The sequence below is a fragment of the Oryzias latipes genome, chromosome 1, assembly GCF_053564925.1.
Source record: "Oryzias latipes strain Hd-rR chromosome 1, Olatipes_Hd-rR_3.1".
Lineage (NCBI taxonomy): Eukaryota > Metazoa > Chordata > Actinopteri > Beloniformes > Adrianichthyidae > Oryzias > Oryzias latipes.
Window position 1 is genome coordinate 24,304,706 of NC_136237.1, and position 21,690 is coordinate 24,326,395.

General features: G+C 39.1%; 2 protein-coding genes across 8 annotated transcripts in view; one reads left to right on the forward strand and one right to left on the reverse strand.

Annotated features, from left to right (window-relative positions):
- Positions 1-205: 205 nt before the first annotated feature.
- LOC101175218 (acidic (leucine-rich) nuclear phosphoprotein 32 family, member B) lies at positions 206-8,245 on the forward strand. 4 transcript variants are annotated; one of them, XM_011476354.4, is made up of 7 exons: positions 206-769; positions 3,623-3,772; positions 3,849-3,971; positions 4,994-5,180; positions 5,271-5,395; positions 5,483-5,549; positions 7,541-8,245. In XM_011476354.4, the coding sequence occupies exons 1-7, from the start codon at positions 716-718 to the stop codon at positions 7,621-7,623; spliced, it is 789 nt and encodes a 262-aa protein (XP_011474656.1). In that variant the 5' UTR covers positions 206-715; the 3' UTR covers positions 7,624-8,245. The 4 variants fall into 4 exon arrangements, with proteins under 4 accessions (XP_011474656.1, XP_011474663.1, XP_023818618.1 ...); XM_011476361.4 differs by having other exon boundaries at positions 7,544-8,245; XM_023962850.2 differs by having other exon boundaries at positions 5,271-5,377.
- Positions 8,246-11,945: 3,700 nt separating this feature from the next.
- The window catches only part of LOC144981229 (coronin-2B-like), a 43,501-nt gene continuing 33,756 nt past the window's right edge, over positions 11,946-21,690 (reverse strand). For 2 of the 4 annotated variants that reach the window (XM_078944526.1, XM_078944529.1), the window contains exons 5-12: positions 20,593-20,772; positions 17,898-18,014; positions 16,077-16,181; positions 15,897-15,993; positions 14,820-14,932; positions 14,645-14,735; positions 14,235-14,485; positions 11,946-13,131 (exon numbers count right to left, since the gene is read on the reverse strand). In XM_078944526.1, the coding sequence (XP_078800652.1) occupies positions 12,985-13,131; positions 14,235-14,485; positions 14,645-14,735; positions 14,820-14,932; positions 15,897-15,993; positions 16,077-16,181; positions 17,898-18,014; positions 20,593-20,772 (1,101 nt within the window). In that variant the 3' untranslated portion in view covers positions 11,946-12,984. The remainder of the gene's footprint in view (positions 13,132-14,234; positions 14,486-14,644; positions 14,736-14,819; positions 14,933-15,896; positions 15,994-16,076; positions 16,182-17,897; positions 18,015-20,592; positions 20,773-21,690) is intronic. The other 2 variants (XM_078944531.1, XM_078944533.1) reach the window with 1 other exon arrangement.

Here is a 21,690-nt window from a genome sequence, read left to right on the forward strand (position 1 = left end):
TCAACTCGGTCTTCTGCTTCGGGGCTTGGATGTCTCAGGAAGTAAAGGGGAGGGGTTGCATGGAGGGAGGGGGGTGCCCTACCCTCCATATGCATAGACAGTGCTCTCTTTACCTCCAACCAAATACACCCCCTCCTTTAAAGACATGTGTCCAAAAGAAGGGGAGGGGGGAGAAAAAACAGTCGTTTGGAGACGGAATAACAAGAAAAGTGGTTTATTGGTTAAATGTACAGAATACAAACCAGGCAGACACTGGAAGACATGAGATAAATACATGATTTATTACTTTAAAATCATGTTTATCAGAGTTAATAACAGAAAAATTGTAAGATACGTGTTTGTTTGAATAGAAAAAAGAAAGCGTTTAATGATCAATAATGTTTCACAATGTATATATATTTCTACTTAGACTAATTTGCACAAAAAAAGCCTAACGTTTGAAAAACATACATTGAAGCACAGCAGCGTCATGTTTTCTGACTGCAATGGCCTTTCAGGCGCGATGGGCGTTTCTGGACGCAGATGGCGCTGTTGAGCATATATTTTGTTTCAGTCCCGTTTCCCTCCATGGTTTCCCCTCTCTCCGACTAACTTAGCGTTGGCTCAGTTCATTATACAGCCCTATATTCTCCCTCCATAAGGGCATCTCTGCCTTTAGACTCAAGATCCCAGCAAAGCCCGACAGAGAAAACTTTAGCCTGCATATAAGGGGAAGATGGACATGAAAAAAAGGATCCATTTGGAGCTAAGAAACAGGACACCGTCTGATGTGAGTCGTGCTTTTTTAAACCCATAGTTTTCTGGCTAGCCGTGCGCGTTAGCTTGCCACTTTTTTTTCCTTCTCCATTTGCTTTGCGACCTGTGAAGCTAATGCTGACCACATGGCTTAGATTCGGGGAGAAGAAAGTCTTTCAACACGCTTAAATCCTCGGTACTGTTGTGGATTGGGCGTATGAGGGTCAACGAGACGGGGTGGAAAAAAGAAGCAGCATTTAATTGTTACTTTCAAGCGGTGGTTTCCCCCCTGCTCGCTGGCTATGAATGCAGTGCTTTAACCATTTCGCAGCCTCCTCGGTCGGTCCACGGTGCATGCACACACACAGGTCGACTCCTACGGCCGGGGTACAAATCGCCAAACTTCGCGTTTCAAAGCGGACATATCGGGGAGAGCTGCTTCCTGCGCCGCGTTTGCCATGCACACAGCGCTTATACAGCCATCGGAAGCCATGTTTGTTGCTAGCACACAACTGCTAAAAAATGGGCGCTTAAATAAATAGCGTGAACAATTTCAAACTAACATACACGGACTTTTATCAGTAGATACATCATAGATTTGGCAAAATTTATTTTTGAGAAAACCGCAAAAATTAGTATTCAAATGGTCAAATTCAGAACACAAAAGGGGGTAAAAATCATTTACCAATTTACCCCACGATAGTAAATATAATAAAGCAACCACTCCCGCGTGCGACTGTTTATATTATGGAGCTTTAAACTGTCTATACCGATATATTTTTGTTATAAAATGTGCAGCTGTTAGTCGTGTAAATAGCTTGTATTGTCACACAGATACGTTTCCCTTTCTCTACAGTACAAATCTATAAACATTTAAACATGGATTTCCTGTAATTCACATAAGCTAATTTACTCATTTGTTCCCGCCATATTATCCCATTCTCTGTCACCCACAAACCCTATCCGCCCAATTTATATACATAGAGAGGCGCAGCAATTAATAGCATCACAGTTATTCCTAAACAGAATCAAATGTTACAGTCAACCGTGGTGGCTGGGTTAGCTAACGACGTGAAAAGCCGAATCACCCTGCCTGCCTGCCTGTGTGAGGCACGGAGATCCGGGGCGCACTGCGCTTCATGCACGCGGCGACCAAAAAACTCGACGCTCGCGAGTGGCTCAAACGGAAGTAATGAGAAAATGGGATGAAAAATTAATGCTGATCATGTGTTACATCGGTATATTTCATTTTTAAAAAGCACTTTTCACCATTGGAGTGTTCAGAGATCTGCATACTGTAGCTCGGGAATCGCCATGTTGTCATTCTGTCGTCTTTGAAGCCTTGGGAGAAAGGAACCGTCTCCATCTTTGTTTTTTTTACTAGATTTCCGCTCTCTATCCTTCGACCTCAAAGTATTTCTGTAACACCCTGGCAATAATCGTTCAGTCGACTACAAAGTAGTATTCCACCTCCACATAAAGCTTGGCGAATCGAGAAAAAGAAAAAAATGAAAATTTAGACGTGTGTTCGCAATCCCGTCCGCTGCCGATGGGTTTGTCTAATGGCGGACAGACGGAGCTCTCTAGCTGCTCCTCTGCTGAACGGCTGCGTTTAAAAGGGGCAATGGCTAGCGTGTAGCAAGCTAGCTCCCAAAATCGTTGCATTTGTCATTAGCGAGTGCATCGGCGGACCGTGGGAAGTAGTAGCGGCTTTGCTCTCCTTCGTCTTTTAACGCACCACAAATGTCTGTGTCGGACAGATAAAGACTTTACCCGGAACACAGACATGTTTGAGCTGAAGAAAAGCAGTTCTTCGTTTCGATGTTTTAAGTAACCGTGTTCTTTGACGATTGTCAAGAACTTTTTTTTTCTTCTCGCAACGTTTTTTTTGTCCAGCAATTAATTGCGCAACCGGTGTGAGCAAAACGGAGTCAAACTAACTCCGCCTTCAAAGTTGTTTTTCATATTTAAAGAAACAAAATGTTCTTACGGAAGATTTTAAACTATTTTTAAACAGTTGTTAGTTTGCATTTCAATAATAACTTTATTTTATGAAACCTTATGTCTACACTCAGTGAGATGTGGATAAATTGGCTTTGATTGGAGGCTTTAAACTTTTAGTTTTTAAATAATGCAGTATCAGTGTGGTGTAACTATCAGTTCCATTAAAGCTCGACTGCAATTAAAATGGTGTTTTTAACAAGTTCCTGTGGCATTTTTCTGATCATGGAGGAAGAACATTTCTGTTTTTTTTTAACCTATACTCAAACTGTTGTTAATCAGGAGCAGATGATAAAATGGCTATTGGAAAAAAACTTGTAACACAAAATCTACGACCAGCAGGCCATAGGCTCCGTGCTTTGCTCCATTCTGATGCAGCCACTTGGAGACAAATGGATCTATTTATGTCTTTGTTTTTGTTGTCCGAATTGCATTTTGCTCAAAACTGTAAGTCTGGATGGCTCCGATATTGCTCGTCATTTTTGTTGCACCACTAATGTTAGGTTGGGGTTGTGAGGGGCTGCAAGCTAGCAGAAAGAGAAAGGGATTATGGGAAAGGAGGGTCGGCTTAACGACTTTCCTGCCGCTCTGCAGCAACTATGTCCCATAAAACGACACAAGGTTTTTTGGGGGTTTTTGGCCAAAAACAACAATCATAATTAAAGGACCACTGGGTCTCATCATCAAAAGATTATAAGGGTGGGATTTTAAGTAAATAAAACAATTTTTTTGTCTTCCATCTTCTTGCACTAAACATTGCATTCTTAAAGGGAATGCTGTGAATTTTTTTTATTTTTTCATGTTTGCATCTTAAAAAGCAGAACAATCTGATATTTATGCATGAAGAAGTTGTAATTTGTTTTTTTTTTCTTTTTACGTCTTTTAGGTACGCGAACTCGTCCTTGATAACTGTCGATCGATCGAAGGGAAAATCGAGGGGCTCACAGCTGAGTTTGTCAACCTGGAGTTCCTCAGTTTGATAAACGTTGGCTTAATCTCAGTGTCCAACCTACCAAAACTAGCAAAACTTAAAAAGGTAAGCCCAGACTACACCGCTCGCACTCTTGCACCTTTCAGTGAAGATTCAGCTCATGTGCTGCGTTGCCTTTCAGCTGGAGTTAAGCGACAACAGAATCAGCGGCGGCCTCGATGTTTTAGCAGAGAAACTCCCCCACCTCACACATCTAAACCTGAGTGGGAACAAATTGAAAGACCTCAGCACGTTGGAACCTTTGGTAGGTCTTCACATGTGCCCTAAGATGCAGAATGTTACACACGTTTGCCCAATATGTCTGATTCCTATGCATTTAGACAACAAGCCTGCATTACAATGATGTGAAGATGTAATATTTTAGGAAGTAAAAGTTTTCTTTTTTTCAGTGTACCTGCAATGTTGTGAATTATTAATGCCCCAAAAACTTGGATATACTTTATCTACGATTAGAATCATTCACATAGCAGAAACTCAGAAACATTTTGGACTGTTTGATTATTTATTTATTATTTAAAGTGAGGTTTAGTTTTCAGAACTGCTTTAAAAATTTTAAGCCTAGACAAAGGCCTTTATATAAACAAGACTGTAGTGCGTCTGTGCATAGCATCTACTTATCCACACTCTAATGCGTTGTAATTAAGGGATGTTGTTTTCTGAATGAAAAATAACCTTTATTTATTTATTCATTTATTTTAAATAAAAATTAGCTACCGTAATTTTTCAATCTTAAGTCACAAAACTGATTACAACTGTTGCCTTTCAGTCCGGGGCAATAGAAAGGATCCCATTGATTTTGCCAATATTAAATCCTAAATAGCTAAATAAATCTTCAAATGCACTTTAAACTTCTACTTGAGTTTGGATTCTATACCTGAGTCCATGATTCTTAACCTAGTTATTTAGTTAAAAAAAAGGTACCGGTACATTTTAAAATGTAGACATTACTATCAATGCATAAAAAAAACGTGATCATAAACCTGTCTCCTCCTGTTGGTGGATGCAGAATAATCTAAAAGACACAATAATAGGAAAGTAGCATATAGGTTATCTTAACTGTGAGGTTAAAAAAAACTTTAAAATGAGAAACAATTGAAACCACCTGTTCAGAATCATGGAAAACACTTAACTTAACAAGACTTAAAAAAGCCTTCAAAGTTTTTAAAAGTGCTGAAAAATATGGACCTCTTGGTTAGTCCGACTCAGCATCTCTAGAGCAGCTCCTGCCGTTTCACTGTCATGGATGTTTTTGCTTTTGTTGGACAGAAAAAGCTGGATAACCTGAAGAGTTTGGACCTGTTCAACTGTGAAGTAACGAATCTCAACGACTACAGAGACAGCGTCTTCAAGCTGCTGCCTCAGCTCACCTACCTGGACGGTTATGACATAGCAGACAGGGAAGCCTCTGATTCAGACGGGGAGGTGGACGGTGTGGATGACGATGAAGATGAAGGTTGGACGTCTGCACTTTTCTTTTTTTTTTTCTTGTAATGTATGATATTTTTCTAACTGTATTTTAAAAAAATTTATGGTTGTTTTACAGATGGAGAAGAGGAGGAGGATGAAGACGGAGAGGAAGAGGACTTTGATGAGGAGGAGGAGGACGAGGAGGATGAAGAGGAGGTAGAAGGGGAAGACGATGACGAAGAGGTCAGCGGTGAAGACGAGGTAAAATAAAAAAATCCAATCGGTTTATGTTGTCAAACAGTTCTGATGCATTTCTGGAAATCTTTCTCCGGTTTTGTCTCTTCTAAGGAGGAAGAGTTCGGTCAAGACGGAGAAGTAGAAGACGAGGATGAAGACGAGGATGAAGACGAGGAGGGTATGCAGCTCTGCAAATTGCAAAAAAAGCTCTCAGAAAGTGAAGTGACAAGTTAGTGTGGAATGTGTCAGTGGGGGCATCGGTTAAAATGTCGGGACAAGCTCACCCACACGTGTGTAATTATGTAGAGGTAACACTTCTACGCATGTGACTTAATGATCATTTTTTAAAAACCAACAGTGGTCCTTCGTTAATTTCAGAAAAAAATAAAATTGATACTTTATTTATGGGGAAATTCTTCCCTCTGGGGGGAGCGGTGAGCTGCAGACTCGCTCGGGGGACGACAGCTGGCTGGGGAGAGCGGGAATCGATCCACCAACCCTTCGGTTGTTGGACGACCTGCTCTACCGCCTGAGCTAAACTACCGCCCAAATTAATTAATTTCAGTTAATTAGCTTAAGTAAGTAAGGGGGGGAAAAAACCCACAATAGGGGGAATCTGCAAAGAAGTCAGCTTTATTTATAACAATAATATGAATGTTTTAAGGCTGTAAAATTCCTCTACACACTTTTTTCAGGCAGACATGAACATTTTCACACTTTCATCCCTTGTATAAACTCAAAGCTCAGAACGTCATAGAAGAATAAGTCAATTTATAGAATAAAACAAAGATCTGATCGCAACTGAAGATTTATATAAATATGTCAAACTGGGCACATTCATTGATGTAAGAGAGACTGCATGGAGGACATTGAATGAAATGGCCTATGAAGGGATGCCCCCATCTCTCTTTCTCTCTCTCTGCGTTTGTATTTATATATATATGTATATGTGTTTACTTAAATACACTGACTTGTTGTGAAAGACAATTATTTGGAATCAAATTGATAAATTTAGATGTATTTGTGATCAAAAGTTCTTCTGTCACAGCTCGATGAATTGGACTGGTGTTTTCGTAGTCGTCATGTCAACCAACAGAGTCGCAGTGTGCCGACAACGTCCGTGAGGAAAAACTGAGGCACATTAGCAGCTAAATCCACTGTTAAGAGTCTGACCCTGAATACTCCCACCATTCTGAAGTTTAAGAGAAGGAAAAACTCCACGGCTGTGTCCGAAGTCCTTCAATACTCACTATGTAGTGCGTTTGCCATTTTGTAGCGCTGCCCTAGAAATTTCCCAGAAGTCTCTGCGAAAATCCAGTGTGCATCAATGCTGACTAGATTTGCAAAATAAAAAAAATTTAAATGTGTTTTTTCATAAACCATCAACTTTTTCATCATCAGAAAACAGTAAATTCATAGTGGCTTCAGAACACTCATATCTCAGAGAAATCAGTGACATCATATTTTCTTTAAAAAAAAAATAGTGAGCATGGTGTCCTAATTGTTTTTAAACCCAGAGCATAATATAAAGTTTTTTAGTAGTTAGGGAGCAGGAAGGACCCTTTTTTTTTTTCTACCAGTATTTATGAATCCACTGTGTTCTGATATTACTTGGATGGTTTGTGGTCTATATTCACCAATGAAGTTGGTATTAATGCACTCCGGCTTTTCGCTGAGACTTCTGGGAAATTCCTAGGGCACTGGAATTGGCACTTGGCACTCGTATCCTCTGACTTCCTACCTTTTTCTCTTTTTCTTCTATTTTAACCCCCCCCCCCCACCACCACCACCACCACCCTTTAGAAAATGGCAAATGCACTAAATAGTGCACTATGTAGTGAACGGGAAAGGAATGTGGACGCAGCCATATTTGCTAGCAGAGTGTGACGCTCAGTTGAGCAGGACCACGCATGGATCAGGATGTTGGATAAACTGTTCTGCGTGTCAGTTTGGTTGATCAAAATGGTATCAAAAAATCTGTGAGGCTGCAATACAGTAGGTGAACCGCAATTTAGCAAGAGATCCCTTTATTCTAAATGTATTTTTAACAACGTTTTTAGGGTTTGAAGTTTTCTACGGCATAATTCTGCACCCCCCCTTTTGTCGATCAGGGATTGTTGTTGCTCATATTTTGCTCTAGTTGTTAATAATAATAAATGTTTCCCTCAGAAGCAGAGGCTGGCAAAGGTGAAAAAAGAAAGCGGGATCCAGAGGATGAGGACGAGGACGACGATGACGAAGACGACGAGTAAAGGCAAAATTGAGACCGAGAGCCCACCGAGTTCCCCCCACCCCCTTTATTGCCCCCCCCCCCTCCTCCAACAAACCCACCACCTCTGTAATCCACCCTCCCAAGCTCCGCGCTTTTATTGGCGCAAGACTGTACCAGATTTGTGGGCCGAGTGGAGCTGCACCCCCCACCCCCTCCAATTTTTCTCCACCCACCACCTTTTCTTCTGCCCCCATGGAACTGAGAGCCACTCATGACCCCTGAGCTTCTCAGGCAGCCCCCGCCACTCAGCATTCCACAATTTCTGTCAATCCCTCTTTATATATTCCCGCGTTAGGACTTTGGGACTGGTATCTAGTTTTGGGTCTGTGCTTTTAATAATTTGTTGGATGATTTATATTTTTTTTGTTGTTGTTTTGGGGTTTATTATCTCCCTTCAGTTTTTTTTTCCCTTAATTTTTTTCCGTTCCTTTTTTTTTTTGTTCCCCTCAATAAAAATTGCTATAGCAGCTGTGCAACCTGCAAGCCATTGTTTTTAGTGTGGCTGCCTGTTGCACAAATCAAGGTTGTAGCTAAATTTTTACTTTCTGTATGACAAGAAGAAAACAAAAAACAACTTTGTAAATAAAATGTTAACATCTTTGGTTTTTCTCTCCTTTTTTTCTTTGATCTCCAACACCGAATCTTTGCAGGCGTCAAGACCTGGTTATGAAAAGGATCTTTAAAGTCCCTCTTTGATCATCTTATGATCCGTTTTAAAGGGTATTGATTGTGCGGTTTTTAGTCTAAATAAAAGAACATTATCGTTTTAAAGGACATAGTTTCTGCAGAGTGACAGGAGTTCATTAGAAATTGTAAGCAGGACAGTTGGAGCAATGAGTTTTATCACTAGAGGAGACATCACGTGGTTCCTCGTGGGAGGAGAGCACCGCCATCTTGGTGAGGTCAAGTTACTGCTGCAGTGAATGCATGTGAACACATTTTTTGCATAATACCAGTTCATTGTTTGTGTTTCAACTGCCAAAATCAGAGAACTGAGTCCATGAAGGAGGAAGTATATCATTTCACAGATAAGTATTATAATTTTTTTCTTTTAAGGCTGCAGGGGCTTTATTAATAGAACACATGTTGACATGCATGATGCTGCAGGGCTATTATCAACATGCTGCATGATGTACGGAGAATTTGCTGTCAACATAAATGTACATTTTATTTTGCTAAACCTGTATACAGCATACTAGGCTATTATAGTAATATAGATTTATACATTTCTGACTCAGTGACTGAACTTTTCACTATTCAGACTTAAGGAAAAAGTGGATCTTAGCAATAAAAAGAGCTAACCCAGATGGATCACTGTGGTACCAACTAGTAATACAGTCTGACTGTTCAAAACATTTCGTGGAAACACATTTTGATGAGAGGCCAGACTGTTTGCTTGAAACCCGACACCATAACATCTGTGTTACGCAAATTGATCACTCACATGAATCGGTATAAATCTATTATTTTTCTTTGTTGTTATTTTAGGGTAAATCTATTGTTCACTTTTGGACTTCTTTTGAATATTTATTTTATTATTATTTTTATTGTTATTATTATTATTAATAATATTAGTAGACTATTATTTTATTATTTATTGACTTATGTATGTATTGCTATTATTTATTGTTTGTATTGACTTACTATTGATTTATTATTATTATTGACTTATTGTTGGGTTTTTCTAAATAATTTAAATTACATGTCAAAGAGGTCTAAAACTCCTAAATGTTTACAAATATTTTTTTTAAAATTCTTTGTAATAATTTTTTTATTTGTAAGAAGTCCTGCAACAATGCCTTTTCATTAAAGTTTGAGCTTTTAAGGCTGACTGTTTCTCTTTAACAACAACAAATTATGTATCTATATATATATTATAAATATAATATATTTACATATATGTATAAATATATATAAATTGTAAAAACATATATAGTATATAAAAGCTACTTAGACACCACTAAAAGCAATAGAAATCTTTGTCATGTGGGCGTCGTCGACCTCACCAAGATGGCGTCACGCTCCGCCACCGTCGGCCAGGCTTCTAAAGCGGGCGTGTCTCCTCTAGTGATATAACTCATTGAGTTGGAGCAACCCCTCCCACCTCTTCCTGTCCCTGTTGCTGAGAGCTCTCTGTTTACAGGCTCACTCGCTAGCTTATGTCCCCTCACACCCTCAAACTGACATTAGCGGTGCAACAAAATAGTGGATCCATCGGAATGGAGAAGACCAGGGAGCTTGTTTTCTACGTGACAAAGTTCTTTTTTAAACTGCGTTTTTTTCGTCTGCTCCTGATTCACAATGATCTGAAGAAAAAAAACTCAAAAATGCAATTTCTGAGCTCAATTTTACTAATAAATGTCCATGAGAAAAAGAAGTCAGGGCAGGGCAGGCATTCAAGTTTATGAAAAAAGGGCTACTTAATTTAATAAAGTCGCCATTTTTGCTGAGGTAGTTTTGCAGCTTCTAAAAGAATTCTTTCTAAAACAAGTAGGAAATGTTCATAAAATCCCAGTAAAAGGGACGTTTTATCAGTCTTCATAAGTCAAATAAAAAATAGTATTTAAAGAAGCCCTTTTTTTTTTCACTTCGATGACGCTCATGTGTATCAGCTGAAACTGCAGTTACAACGTCCACATCATAAAGCCCTTACTAACCGGATTAGTCTGTGTAGAATCCTCACCGTGACATCTGTGACTTTGCTTCTGTGTCAGAAGTGCAGAAATCTCAACACCTTAAACTACAAGATCAACTGGTAACCCCTTGTGCTATCCTAGGCACTTTACCATTGGGAGTTGGGTCATCTAGACCCACTAGACAGTGCTCTGAACCTTTTTTCTTCAATGATTTGTGATCTTCACTGGTGTCCATGGATTACATGAAATCTTTCCACCTTTATCCACCTTTGTCATGGTAGGGAGAACAGGTCAATGTAAAGGTGGGGTCATCTAAGATAGCACAAGGGTTCAAAACTACTGAGATGTTTGAAGATTTACTTGAGTATAAAAGATTATAATAAAACCAAATAATATCATTCATTTATTTTTCACAATATTGGCGTTTTTCAATGTCTTATGATTTAATGCGGATAAAACCTGTGAGCTCCAATGACAGACTGTAAACCAGGAGCGCTGTTTTCATGCTGCTGGTGGACAAAAGTCCATTCTGGAAACTGAATCAGAACAGTCCTGCACTCCAGTCACACACAGAGGTACACTCCAATCACAATAACCCGGCTGCTCTGTTTGTGTGATGAGACACTTCCCATGCTATCTAGAAAGTCTGTCTTCTGTCGAACCCCCCGACTGGACAAAAGCAGGTATGTTCGGCCATCAAGAGAAATTTTCTTTGCAATCATTTTATTTCCTTTATTACTAAAAGCTAAAAAAAAAAAAATCACTAAATGGATAAAACTTTAAACACTAAGATATCTGGTATTCATTCCAGTGCAGCTTTACGTTTGAACCCTTGTGCTATCCTATGGGGTCCAGATGACATTGGTAGGGATAACATTGACGTGTTCTCCCTACCATGACAAAGGTGGATAAAGGTGGAAAGATTTCATGTAATCCATGGACACCAGTGAAGATCACAAATCAATGAAGAAAAAAGGTTCAGAGCACTGTCTAGTGGGTCTAGATGACCTAACTCCCAACGTTAAAGTGCCTAGGATAGCACAAGGGTTACAAAAACACCTTTGTGTTGTTAGGAGCTCTTCCTGTAGTGTTTACTTGACGTATAATCCTTTTCTAATCAGTCTAATTAAAGTAATGACGTCAGTATTTTGGTTATTGCAGGATAAGTTGTTTGTAAAAAATAGTTTGTCACAGTCTTTGTGATTTACAGAAAAACACTTTGTCCATATCAAGTGTTTTTTAAAATAGAATATAAAATTTTTATATTCAATTTTAAAGTAATGCATAAAAGTCCAAATTGTATGAGTTGTTTTAGTTTTTTTCTTTTTACCAAATTGTTGCCGAATTTAAATCAAAAGAGTTTTCGGTAGGATAATTGAAGTTTGTCCCATTATTGGAGAAACTTCTAACACATATTTCACTGCTACTGCCTTTCAAATTATTTTTTCAGCATTTCCTGGGTAAATGGCTCAATTACAATGAAATGAATTTTGGACGTGACAACATACAGGGAACTGGGACCGAGTGCAACTCCTCGTCTGTTTAGACCCAAGAGATGGTAGAAAAGTGTTTTGTAATAGTGTTGTTTTCTCCAAACCTCCTGTACCTGCTCAGACTTGCACAAAATTGTACTGTAAATGAACAGTAACATCCTTACGGAACCATGTAGCATCCAAAAATGCATCGTTTGCTTTATTCTGAAAGGTTGTTGACTGGTCAAGTGTAATTAATAAGACAATATGGTGAATACGTAAACAATGCTCCGGGACAGCCAGTCACTAAAAGACTGTTGATGATCAATGTATCCGTTTTTGATTAGCAGCACTTGAATGCATCTTTGCTTCTCACCGCAGTCACCATTAAAGACACTTTTGGATGTGTTTCCTTTAAAAGAAAATCCTGTTTTTAAATTTAGAATTGTATTGCCTAAATTCTACAACCTTGATATCACTTTAAAAAAAAAACTTTCAGGTGTAAAGAAATATAATTTTACAACACAAACAAACAATGTCGTTTCTCATTAAAGTCGGATTGAAAATGTAAAAAAAAACACCACTTTTTTCGTTTCAGCATTTCTTTTTCTATATTTTTCCCAAAAAAGACAACATGATTGAATTAAAACGCTCAAATAAATCCTCTAACCGTATTTTAAAATAAATACAAATATTTGGTTTCAGACTCGTCCACAACATTCGTTACTGATTTGGCTGACATGTTGCAAAACAGATTTCTAGTTTACTTAAAAATAAAAAAAATATACAAAAAAAGAAGGTGGAACAGCGAAACACATCCGGGTTCAGGATCTCATCATTCTTACATACAACCACACCTAAATGACTTGAACATCTCCACTTACAGTAGATTAAATATTGAGACACAAAAACAGCACAGAAAATATGTTCAGTGTTATGTTACAATCAAAAACAGCAACAGCTTTTCCCTACAACTGCTCTCACATGGACACATCGTTCCGTCCCGACCGACCGACCGCATCAGTCATCCTGAGATCAGCTACAAGCATAGAACATGACAGCAAACTTGCATAGATGTGAAGCACACAAACGAGTGAGACGTCAAAAGGTGCAGCGTAAAAGCGCATCAACAAAGTCTGTGTCTTTAGAGTTGGGAAAAAAAAAAGACAAAAAAGGTAAAAATTGAGACTAAAATCAATTGGAAAAGGGGTGCAGAGCAGGAATGCATGTGACTCAGCAGGTCGGGTGAGTCTGGGCGGGCTGGGAGTTCTTGATGTTCTTGATCTCTAGCTCCAGCTGTTTGATGCGCACGTCCCGCTGACCCAGAAGCTCCCGTAGCCGCCGGATCTCCTCCTGCTGCTTGTGGAACTTCTGACGCAGCTGCGAACGATGCCGGGGACAGAATAAATAAATGAAAACAGTTGTTTACCTCTTTGTTCATTAAAGCCATGATCAGTGGAATAACTTTAAAAAAATATGTGTAGTAACTTAAAGTAAGTTAAGTAAACATCAAGGAATGAGAATCAGATCATACTATTTATTGTTACTGTGATTAAAAAAAAAATCTCTATCTCTTATGAAACATTTCAATTCAAACGTCTGAAATAGGATTCGCTTTGACCAGCTGCCCAAAGGAGATGGAGTTAAAAGCTTTTTAATTCTTCTAAATTATAGCACAAAGTTTCTTTAAAAAAAAAATATTCATGTTTCAACTGTAACTGCAGATTTAAATCTATGTCAGTGATGCTAATGTAGTCCAGTTTTCCTTTTTAATAGTAGCATTTTACTGAAAATTACGTTTTTTTTGGAAGTTTGTTTATTTAGCAACTTTTAGATAAAGTTAAACCATCACTGATACAGGAACACTGGACAAAAGGTTTATATCCTTGAAATTTTCAGCCACTTCCCAAACTATCATCCAGAAAAATAAAGTCTGAACAGATGGCAGTTAATGACCCAAAACAGAGCTGGTGGAAGAAGGATAGTTGAGCCCCTTTCAAAATAAAAGTACTTTTTAGAAAAGGAATTTAATTTGATGAATCCGGGCAAAAAAAAGACATAAACTTTCCAGTTAGTCTGATCACAAAGTTGGTAGGAACTGGCAACAGTTACTGAGAATTGTAGAAAATCTATATTCATTTTTTAAAGGAAATTCCTTTTTTAACCTCAAAGTGTCGTTCATTCTCAAATAATTGCATAATATTTTCATTTTTGCATTTCAACCATATCTTGTTACATTTCATTTTTGTGTTTTTTTCTAAACATCCTATTTGTTTATCTAGTACAACAACTCGGATCAAGGAAGTAAAACACTATTCAAATCTAGCCAAACTTTGTTTATAAGGCACTTTTCATAGCGTAGTAACACAAGAGGCTTAACAGCATTCACAAAAAAATTTTAAACTTTCACATTTAAAAAGAAAAGCTGTGATAAAACACAAACAATTCCCCCCACTAAACACCACAAAGGAAGAATGAAGCACCTCGTTTTCAGTCTTGGGAGGCGAGCAAAGTGCGAGGTCCTCCCCGTTGGTCAGCGAAATCCTGTCGTCGTCTGCGCGTCCGGCGGCCTCTTTAGCGTCTTTGGTTTCCGGTCGGTCCTGAATATAGGCGAGTGGCAGCATGCCCGGTCTGCTCTGAGACCTGCGAGTGTCTGTGGAGTTAGCCAGCCCCTTCATTTCTGAATGAGACTCTGGGAGTTGACTTCCGGGCTTTAGAGACATCAGAACTGGACCTGCGAGACCAGAAAACCCATCGCATTCAAGATGATAGACACTCACTGTTACAGGAAATGATTTGTCCTGAATAAAGTTCAACACGTCATCAAAAAAACAAGAACATTTTTTCGTTTTCACATCGATCTACTTTAAATAAGGTCAAATTTCATTCTGACCTTTGTCGATCCCACCGAGCCACTCCTCTGCAGCCAAAGCCGGCCTGTTACTCGCCGTCATCGGATAGATGTCTTCTTGGTACGATTCCGACTGGAAGCACAGGTGGGAAATCCCAAACGTTCATACGGAGCCCACAGTGGTGACCCAAACATGGTGTTTTTGCCGGGCTCTTACCCTGCGAGGCACTATCATAGAAACAGGCTCAATGAGGCTCTTGATGGTCACTAGTTTGTAGAACCGGAAAACCTCACAAGAGCTCACGTCCAGACCTCTCTTTGGCATCGCAGCTGCAGGAAAAAGCACAAACAAACCCACTTTCTATTCAGTATTAGGTAAATATTCATCAGATGTAACCAACAGGTATCGAAATCCTATAATTTATTCCTTTTTTTTGTCAGTCTTGCAAACTGAGACCTTCAGCAAACATCCGTGTGAGTTTAAGTATCTGAAAGGAGAAGTTTGAGTCTCAGAGGAGTCAGTGTTCATCCAATAAAAAGGAAAAGTCCAAATGACAATAGAAAACACCCAGAATGCAACAGGAGCAAACTCAGAAGTGTAGAATTGAAAAAGAAAGACTTGGGGGATTTTCTGGGACTACTGATTCAATCTTTAAAAGATTTTTTTTTAAAAGGACCAAACTAAAATTTGTATTTTGAGTAATAACAATAAAAAAAATAGCTTCTGAAACTCTCCCTGCTCTACATTAACTGTGATCATTAACTATGTTGTTGTCTTTCCAAACCACTAATTAGTTCCAAAATTCTCTTCTTTCATATCACAGTTCTATATGGCTTCTCTTCCTCTAACAAAGGTTTAAAAGAGCTAAGATTCTCCCCTGATTTTCATGCAGACTTCCTAAATAACAGACAATAATCAAGAAACCATGAAATAAAGTTTCCTTTATTGGTATCAGGATAGCCGGGAAGATCAGAAAGTCTGCGTTGGTCCCCTCTGGTCTACGATTTCATAAATGTTTGGCAGATAACCTTTAGGCACTTTTTTTTCTAGCTGTCCATTCAGTTTTGGATGTGTTTAGGATCTAAAACATGAATGATTTCAGTGTGTTTACACACTCGTGTCCTTTTTTACATAACCTTCGACATCCTGATGAGCTGGTTTGGACATTCAAATAGAGCTCATTTGCACAGCAGCTTTGCTTACAGGTGCCACAACTTCTAAAAGCACGTGAAGCGGCTGAGCGCCGATTCCACTGCTGCCCTGGACCTTGGAGGTTTGGTGTTGATTTCTTACCCATTCCTTTCTGAGGTAGAAGTGAGCGGTAATCGGTCAGGTAGTGGATGTAGGGTTTCTCTGAGCTGATCTCGTAATAACGGATGTTCCCATCCCCCTAACAAAATATGTAAAAAAAAAATGAGTGTTTCCTGTAGGATTTTAGGTTAATCATTGGGATGTTTTTTTGGGTGGTCTCACCTTGCCAGCGAGGTACAGCATGTGTGTGTCAGGGTCATAAAAAGGGAAGAGGACTCCTGAGGAGCCGTCCAGGTTCTCCGCCAGCAAAGGCACGGACAGATCCTCCTGCAAGCAGACGCAAACACAAAAGAAATGTGTTGAACAAAAGACATTGCTGAGATCTAAGGCAAACAAGGAAATCACGCCAATATCAAAACACGGCATCCTTTATAATCCCCTAAAGTGTGGGAAGCAGATCTGAATTAAACGCTATGAGCACTCAAACCCTAATCCACGCTTTTCCTTAATCCCCCACTTACAATACCCTCTCCAGCATCACAGCGTCCTGGTGTACAGAAGAGCAGGTGCTGGGCGATGACACACTCCAGGAGAAAACTACTTTGGATTTCCTCATTCACAGCGCACGTGCTTAAGTCAACAGATGACATGAAACACTTCTGCCTCTGTCCACTAGAGGGCAGAGTTGTGATTCAGACGTGGAGGGTTTTGTTTTCTTTATGAGTTTTTTTTCTGTTAGAAAAAGTTAAAGAATTGAGTTATATCTGGAAAAAACATAAACTGAAAAATTCACACGTTTGTTGTAAAAAAAAAGACACTGATTTGTTGTGATATCTGAAGGACATTTTCAATCCTTCCAAATGAATTTGAATATAATTTGTTTAAATATTCATTTGATTTAAATTCTTAAAGTTTATTTGAGTGTTTCTTACATTCAGACTAATATTTATGTCCTATTTTTTGTCTATAAATTCATTATTTTTCCAGCTACCAGTGTTGGGAGTTACTCATTACTAAAGTAATGTATTAAATAAGTAGCGTAATGAATTACTACTGAACCTCTAGTAATAATTTACTCAGTACTTTCATTTGTGTATTAATACATTAACTCCCCCATTTTAAAGCAGATAAGCCATCAAATAATAACAGATGAAGTAAAAGCCGCATAAAATATCCTTTTTTTTCTACCTTTTGACTTAAGGGACTGAAAAAGCTTTTCTGTTTTTCTAGTTGTGCAGTAACTTTACCCTCCTTCCATAAAAAAATCCTTACTTTTTAATCTTTGTGAGACACACAAGCCTCAGCTTCTCTGTTTGCTCTGTTTTTTCTCTCTTTTATTAAATAATTCCTTCAGACAATATTTTCTTTTTTTTCTACTGACCAAAGCTGAGGGCTGCTCTGTGCTTTTAATTTGTAATACACATTATTATTATTACTAGTAATTGTTGTTACAAAATATAATCTAGATAGGAAAAACAAGTCTATTTACGTTTATACTTCTGCTCTAAAATACTTTACAAAGTAAATAAAAACGAATTTAATCAGATAAATTGCTTAAAATAAGATATTTTCAAGATCAACAAATTACTTTTTTTAAACCAGAATCCAGCCAAAACTGTCGAGTGAGATTTTATGTTTTTGCTGTGTAAATAAATGTAAAAAACTTTGCAGTTTAAAAGTCATTTTACACGGAAAACATGTCTTAGTGTCTGGAATTGTTTCTTAAAATTGGCTGATTTTTTGCTTATGTAAAGAAAATCTGCTAATGAGAAACTAATTTTTGACTTATTTCTGAAGGGGCCTGTTGTTGCAGTGCACTCAGGGAGATCAAATTAATCTAGAAAACATAGTTTCTACTTAGTGCAACCATAAAAAAGAAAGAAGACCATGATTTTTTTTTTTTTTTAACTTAATTTTATCAAGAACAAATGACCTAATAGCAACCATGTCAGCTCTGTTCACACATCCCATCAGCCATGTTTGGGGTTGCTCAGTGTTGTTTCTCTACATCAGCTGTAAGGACATTCAGTCAGCCCCTCTCACCTGATCCCAAAGAGCTATTTGTCTCTCATTCCAGCGGGAAGTACCGGTTGTGACAAGCATCTTCATGTTTCCCAGGACCAACACCTTACTGGCTTTGTGCGTCTTGCTGTTGCCTTCCTGCAAATCCAGAAGACAATATGTTCAGCGCGTGAGTCAGAATGAGTCAAGGGTGATTCATTTCTGAGCATGTCAGTGTACTTTGAGGAACAATTCATGTATTCTTTGCATCTTTGTGGGATTGTTGGGGAAAGCCTTCATTTGTTACCCTTTGATGTACTCCGCTTCATGAAAAAGAGGAGGGAAATGTAAAAAAAGGCCACAAGTAGTGTTAGAAATGAGACAAGAAACGGTTTTTACACATTAAAAATATATTTTTCCTATTATTTCTTTTGAAAATATATTTTAAGTGATAAAATAGGCAATAGTGTCTACTGCTTAAAAAGTCTTTAGCTGAAATAAAGTGCAGGCGTCTATCTCTGTCATTGTACCGTTGAGCCATATATGATCTAAGTGATACTAAAAACATATATTTTATGCTTAATAAAATATAATAAAAATGATGTCAATCATTTTATATTATTTCTATCTGTCTCTTTTTGGTGACAGACGACACCAGCGTGTATTGTGATTTTAACAAACTTCAAATAAAATGTAGGTTTTTTTTTTTTTTTATCAAAAGGAAATACAAATACACTTTACTAAACTAGATAGTAAACAGTCCATTTATTTATTTATTTTTATTTTTATTTTCAAATCATTGCTGGAGTGTGCAGATGTGTGCAGATGTGGGGCTTTAAGTAAAGCATAATGGCCGACAAAGTGTGCATTATCAGAAATGAATGCATGGCTTGGAAGCCTCCGCGTTAATGCTGATAATGCACACTTTGAAGGCCATTATCCCCCTTATACCATGGTCACTAGCCGCGTTTACAAGTAAAAAGTAATCGGAATGAACGCCTGATCGGAAAGAAAATTCGTCATGTAAACGCGCCATTCGGAATACTCTGCCTCGGTCCGACTCGTTCGGATCAGAATTTCTGTCAGATCGAGATAGGTGGGTTATACCGATCGTTTATCCGATCGTTGTTCATGTAAACGGTCATTCCGATCGTGTGTCACTACTGCTCTGGTTTACGTCACGCATAGATGGTGTTTCGCTTTGAGAAAGCTTTGGAGCGGGACCGACCAGCTGCTCTGCGGACGCCCCGTGAAAAGCGCCGCTCCGCTCTCGCCCCGCTGGCTCTCTGCCTCTCTTTCACCCCTCACGAGAGAGATGCGGGCAAGAACGCTTCGTGTCCCCCGACGCTCACTCGGTCCACTGGCACCCGAGTGAGCAGAACAGCCGGATTAATAATTGTGTGTCTGAGGGGGGGGAGGATGCTTTTTTACGTGTGCATTTTGTTGTTTTGTTATGTGTGGGAGAATTCAGACTGCGAGCCGTCCCGCCCCTCTGTGTTAGCGGCTGCAGGACTCAGGAGGAACCGTGTTTGAACAGAGCTCGGGCCGCTAGCTCACAGAGTGGCTTTGGGGCGGTCTGTGTGAACTTTTCAGAGCAGAAATAAATGTTGCGTGGTGTCACGTGGATTTGTGTTTCCAGTTGTGTCTCAACAAAATATAGGCTGATGTTATTCCCACACATTTACGTGCAGCCAAGATGCAGATTGCTGCGTTTCTCGCACGGTCCTGGATTTTGTGTCCATCAGGCTAATCATGTTGTTAGCCTGTCCTAAGCCTTCTTCCATCTTAATTCTTCCACAAAACAGCACTGACCACACGGATTAAATATAACGATAAGGAAACAGGCGCTTCATAATAATCAGGACATTAATAAAAGCACGTTTGGAAGATCGTCTCGTATTACGGAGCTGCTGCACATGCTGTCTGTCTGTTGCAGCAGTTTGTTTACAACGGGACCTGGTTCCTCATCCGGGTGATTTTACATTACTGCGCATGCCCAAATAATTCATTCCGACCGAAAGTGTGAGCCATGGGAACGTTTGTTCTAATCGGAAAAAGGTTTTCTGTGCCCATGTGCACGGGTGAATTTTAACCCGACCATTGATCCGATCAAGATATTCTGCCCATGTAACCGCGGCTACTTACAAAAGAAAGAAATATATTTAACCAGTTTCTAGTACTTTATTCTTGTTATTTTTTTCAATCACTTTTTTTTTACAAAAAGTAAAAAAAGTAGTAGTAGTTGTTACGTGCTGCGGCGTGTTGTCACGATAACATGACAATATTTTGAGCCGGCACCAACTGCAGAGGCAAAGGAAAGCTATATTCACATTCAAATGAATGGGAGGGTGTGTCCAAACCTTTAGTCTGTACTGTATATGGTGATGAAAGTTCACCTCTTACCGCTGTTTTTGTCCAGATGATGAAGCAAAAGTTTGTTTCAAAGAAGCCAGCACAGTGATATAGAACTTTAAAGCTATGTCACTGGAACTTCTTTTTTAGGCGTGCATTATCACTGTCCATTATCACTTTAAAATGCACACCCAGCAGCCATTCAGAATGGAGAATTCACCCGGACCATGGTTTAACAGAGAGCCGATGCCATATTTCTATCAGATTGCAATGGGTTTGACCACTACACTGTGCTGAATAAATAATAGCTAAATAATAGCTAAGCTGATCAAGTCCTGCCTATGTCCTTTATTGACCTCTGGGTCGGCGTGAGCGTGCACGGTACCTGCAGCAGGTTTCCGGTGCGCGGCTCCATCAGCCGGACCTTCCTGTCCTTGCATGTGGTTGCGAGGAGGCTGCCGTCTGTGTTGAAGGACATGGACAGGACCACGTCAGAGTGCTGCGTGATGGTCCGCACGGGGTTTTTTATCACTTGCTCTGGAGAGTCCAGATTCCAAATCATGACCTTGAAACGTGAAGAAGAACACACAAATTCAGCAAAGCGTCAGATTGGATGCGTGGCTTGGAGCGAGATAAAAGGGGAAAAAAGGCAGCTCTGGTTTTAGTTAATGGATGACTTGTTATTTATTTCATAGTAAAACTCTGGGCGCATTTTTCTATATCATCATCATCAAGAAAATGATTTAAAGAGAGAATCCAGCAGAAATTGTTTCAAGCTGATTAAAAGCTAGGCTGGAGAGTGGTACTCAAAAGCTGTGCAAATGGGAACAGTACATACTTTTCTTATCTCAAAGGAATTCATGCCCTTCCACTCAGTTGTGTCTAAAAAAACAGAATAAAGCTTTCCCTCAATCCTTGTTTTCTCGCCTCAGAGCGAAGCAGAACGCACAAGTGTACACATACATATCATTCTGATGTGTGATAATAAAAGCTCAGGCTCTTTCTTTTACAAGATTGATCGGGATATAATAAAAATCATCTGGTTTGTTTCAGGTTTTCAGGTTTGTGTCATTAAATAAAACTGTGGAAGAAACTTGAAACAGTGAAAATGCTTAAAAAAATACACAAAAACTATCTGGATCTGTAGCCAGGTGCTCCACATCAAGATCAGTAGGTTGATTAAAACCTGAATTTCACAGCAGTTTGCAGGTCTGGTATTTGTGTTTAAACACAACGCTAACAGGGAGAGACTTAAGTAGTGATCTCAGAGGGGCAGCTGTTGTCGCACATCTGTCTGTAGAGAGTTTTTATACACACTCAACCTCTCTGCACTGAGAATCTCCAAGCTTTGAGAAATTTCCCACTCTGTAGGATCTATAGGCGTCGGTTGGCATGACGCTCGGAAAGGCGTGTTCTGGCTTCCGCGTTCAAAACTCTTGCATTCAATTGTCACTACTCAGATTGTTAAGACCAGTTTTAAGCT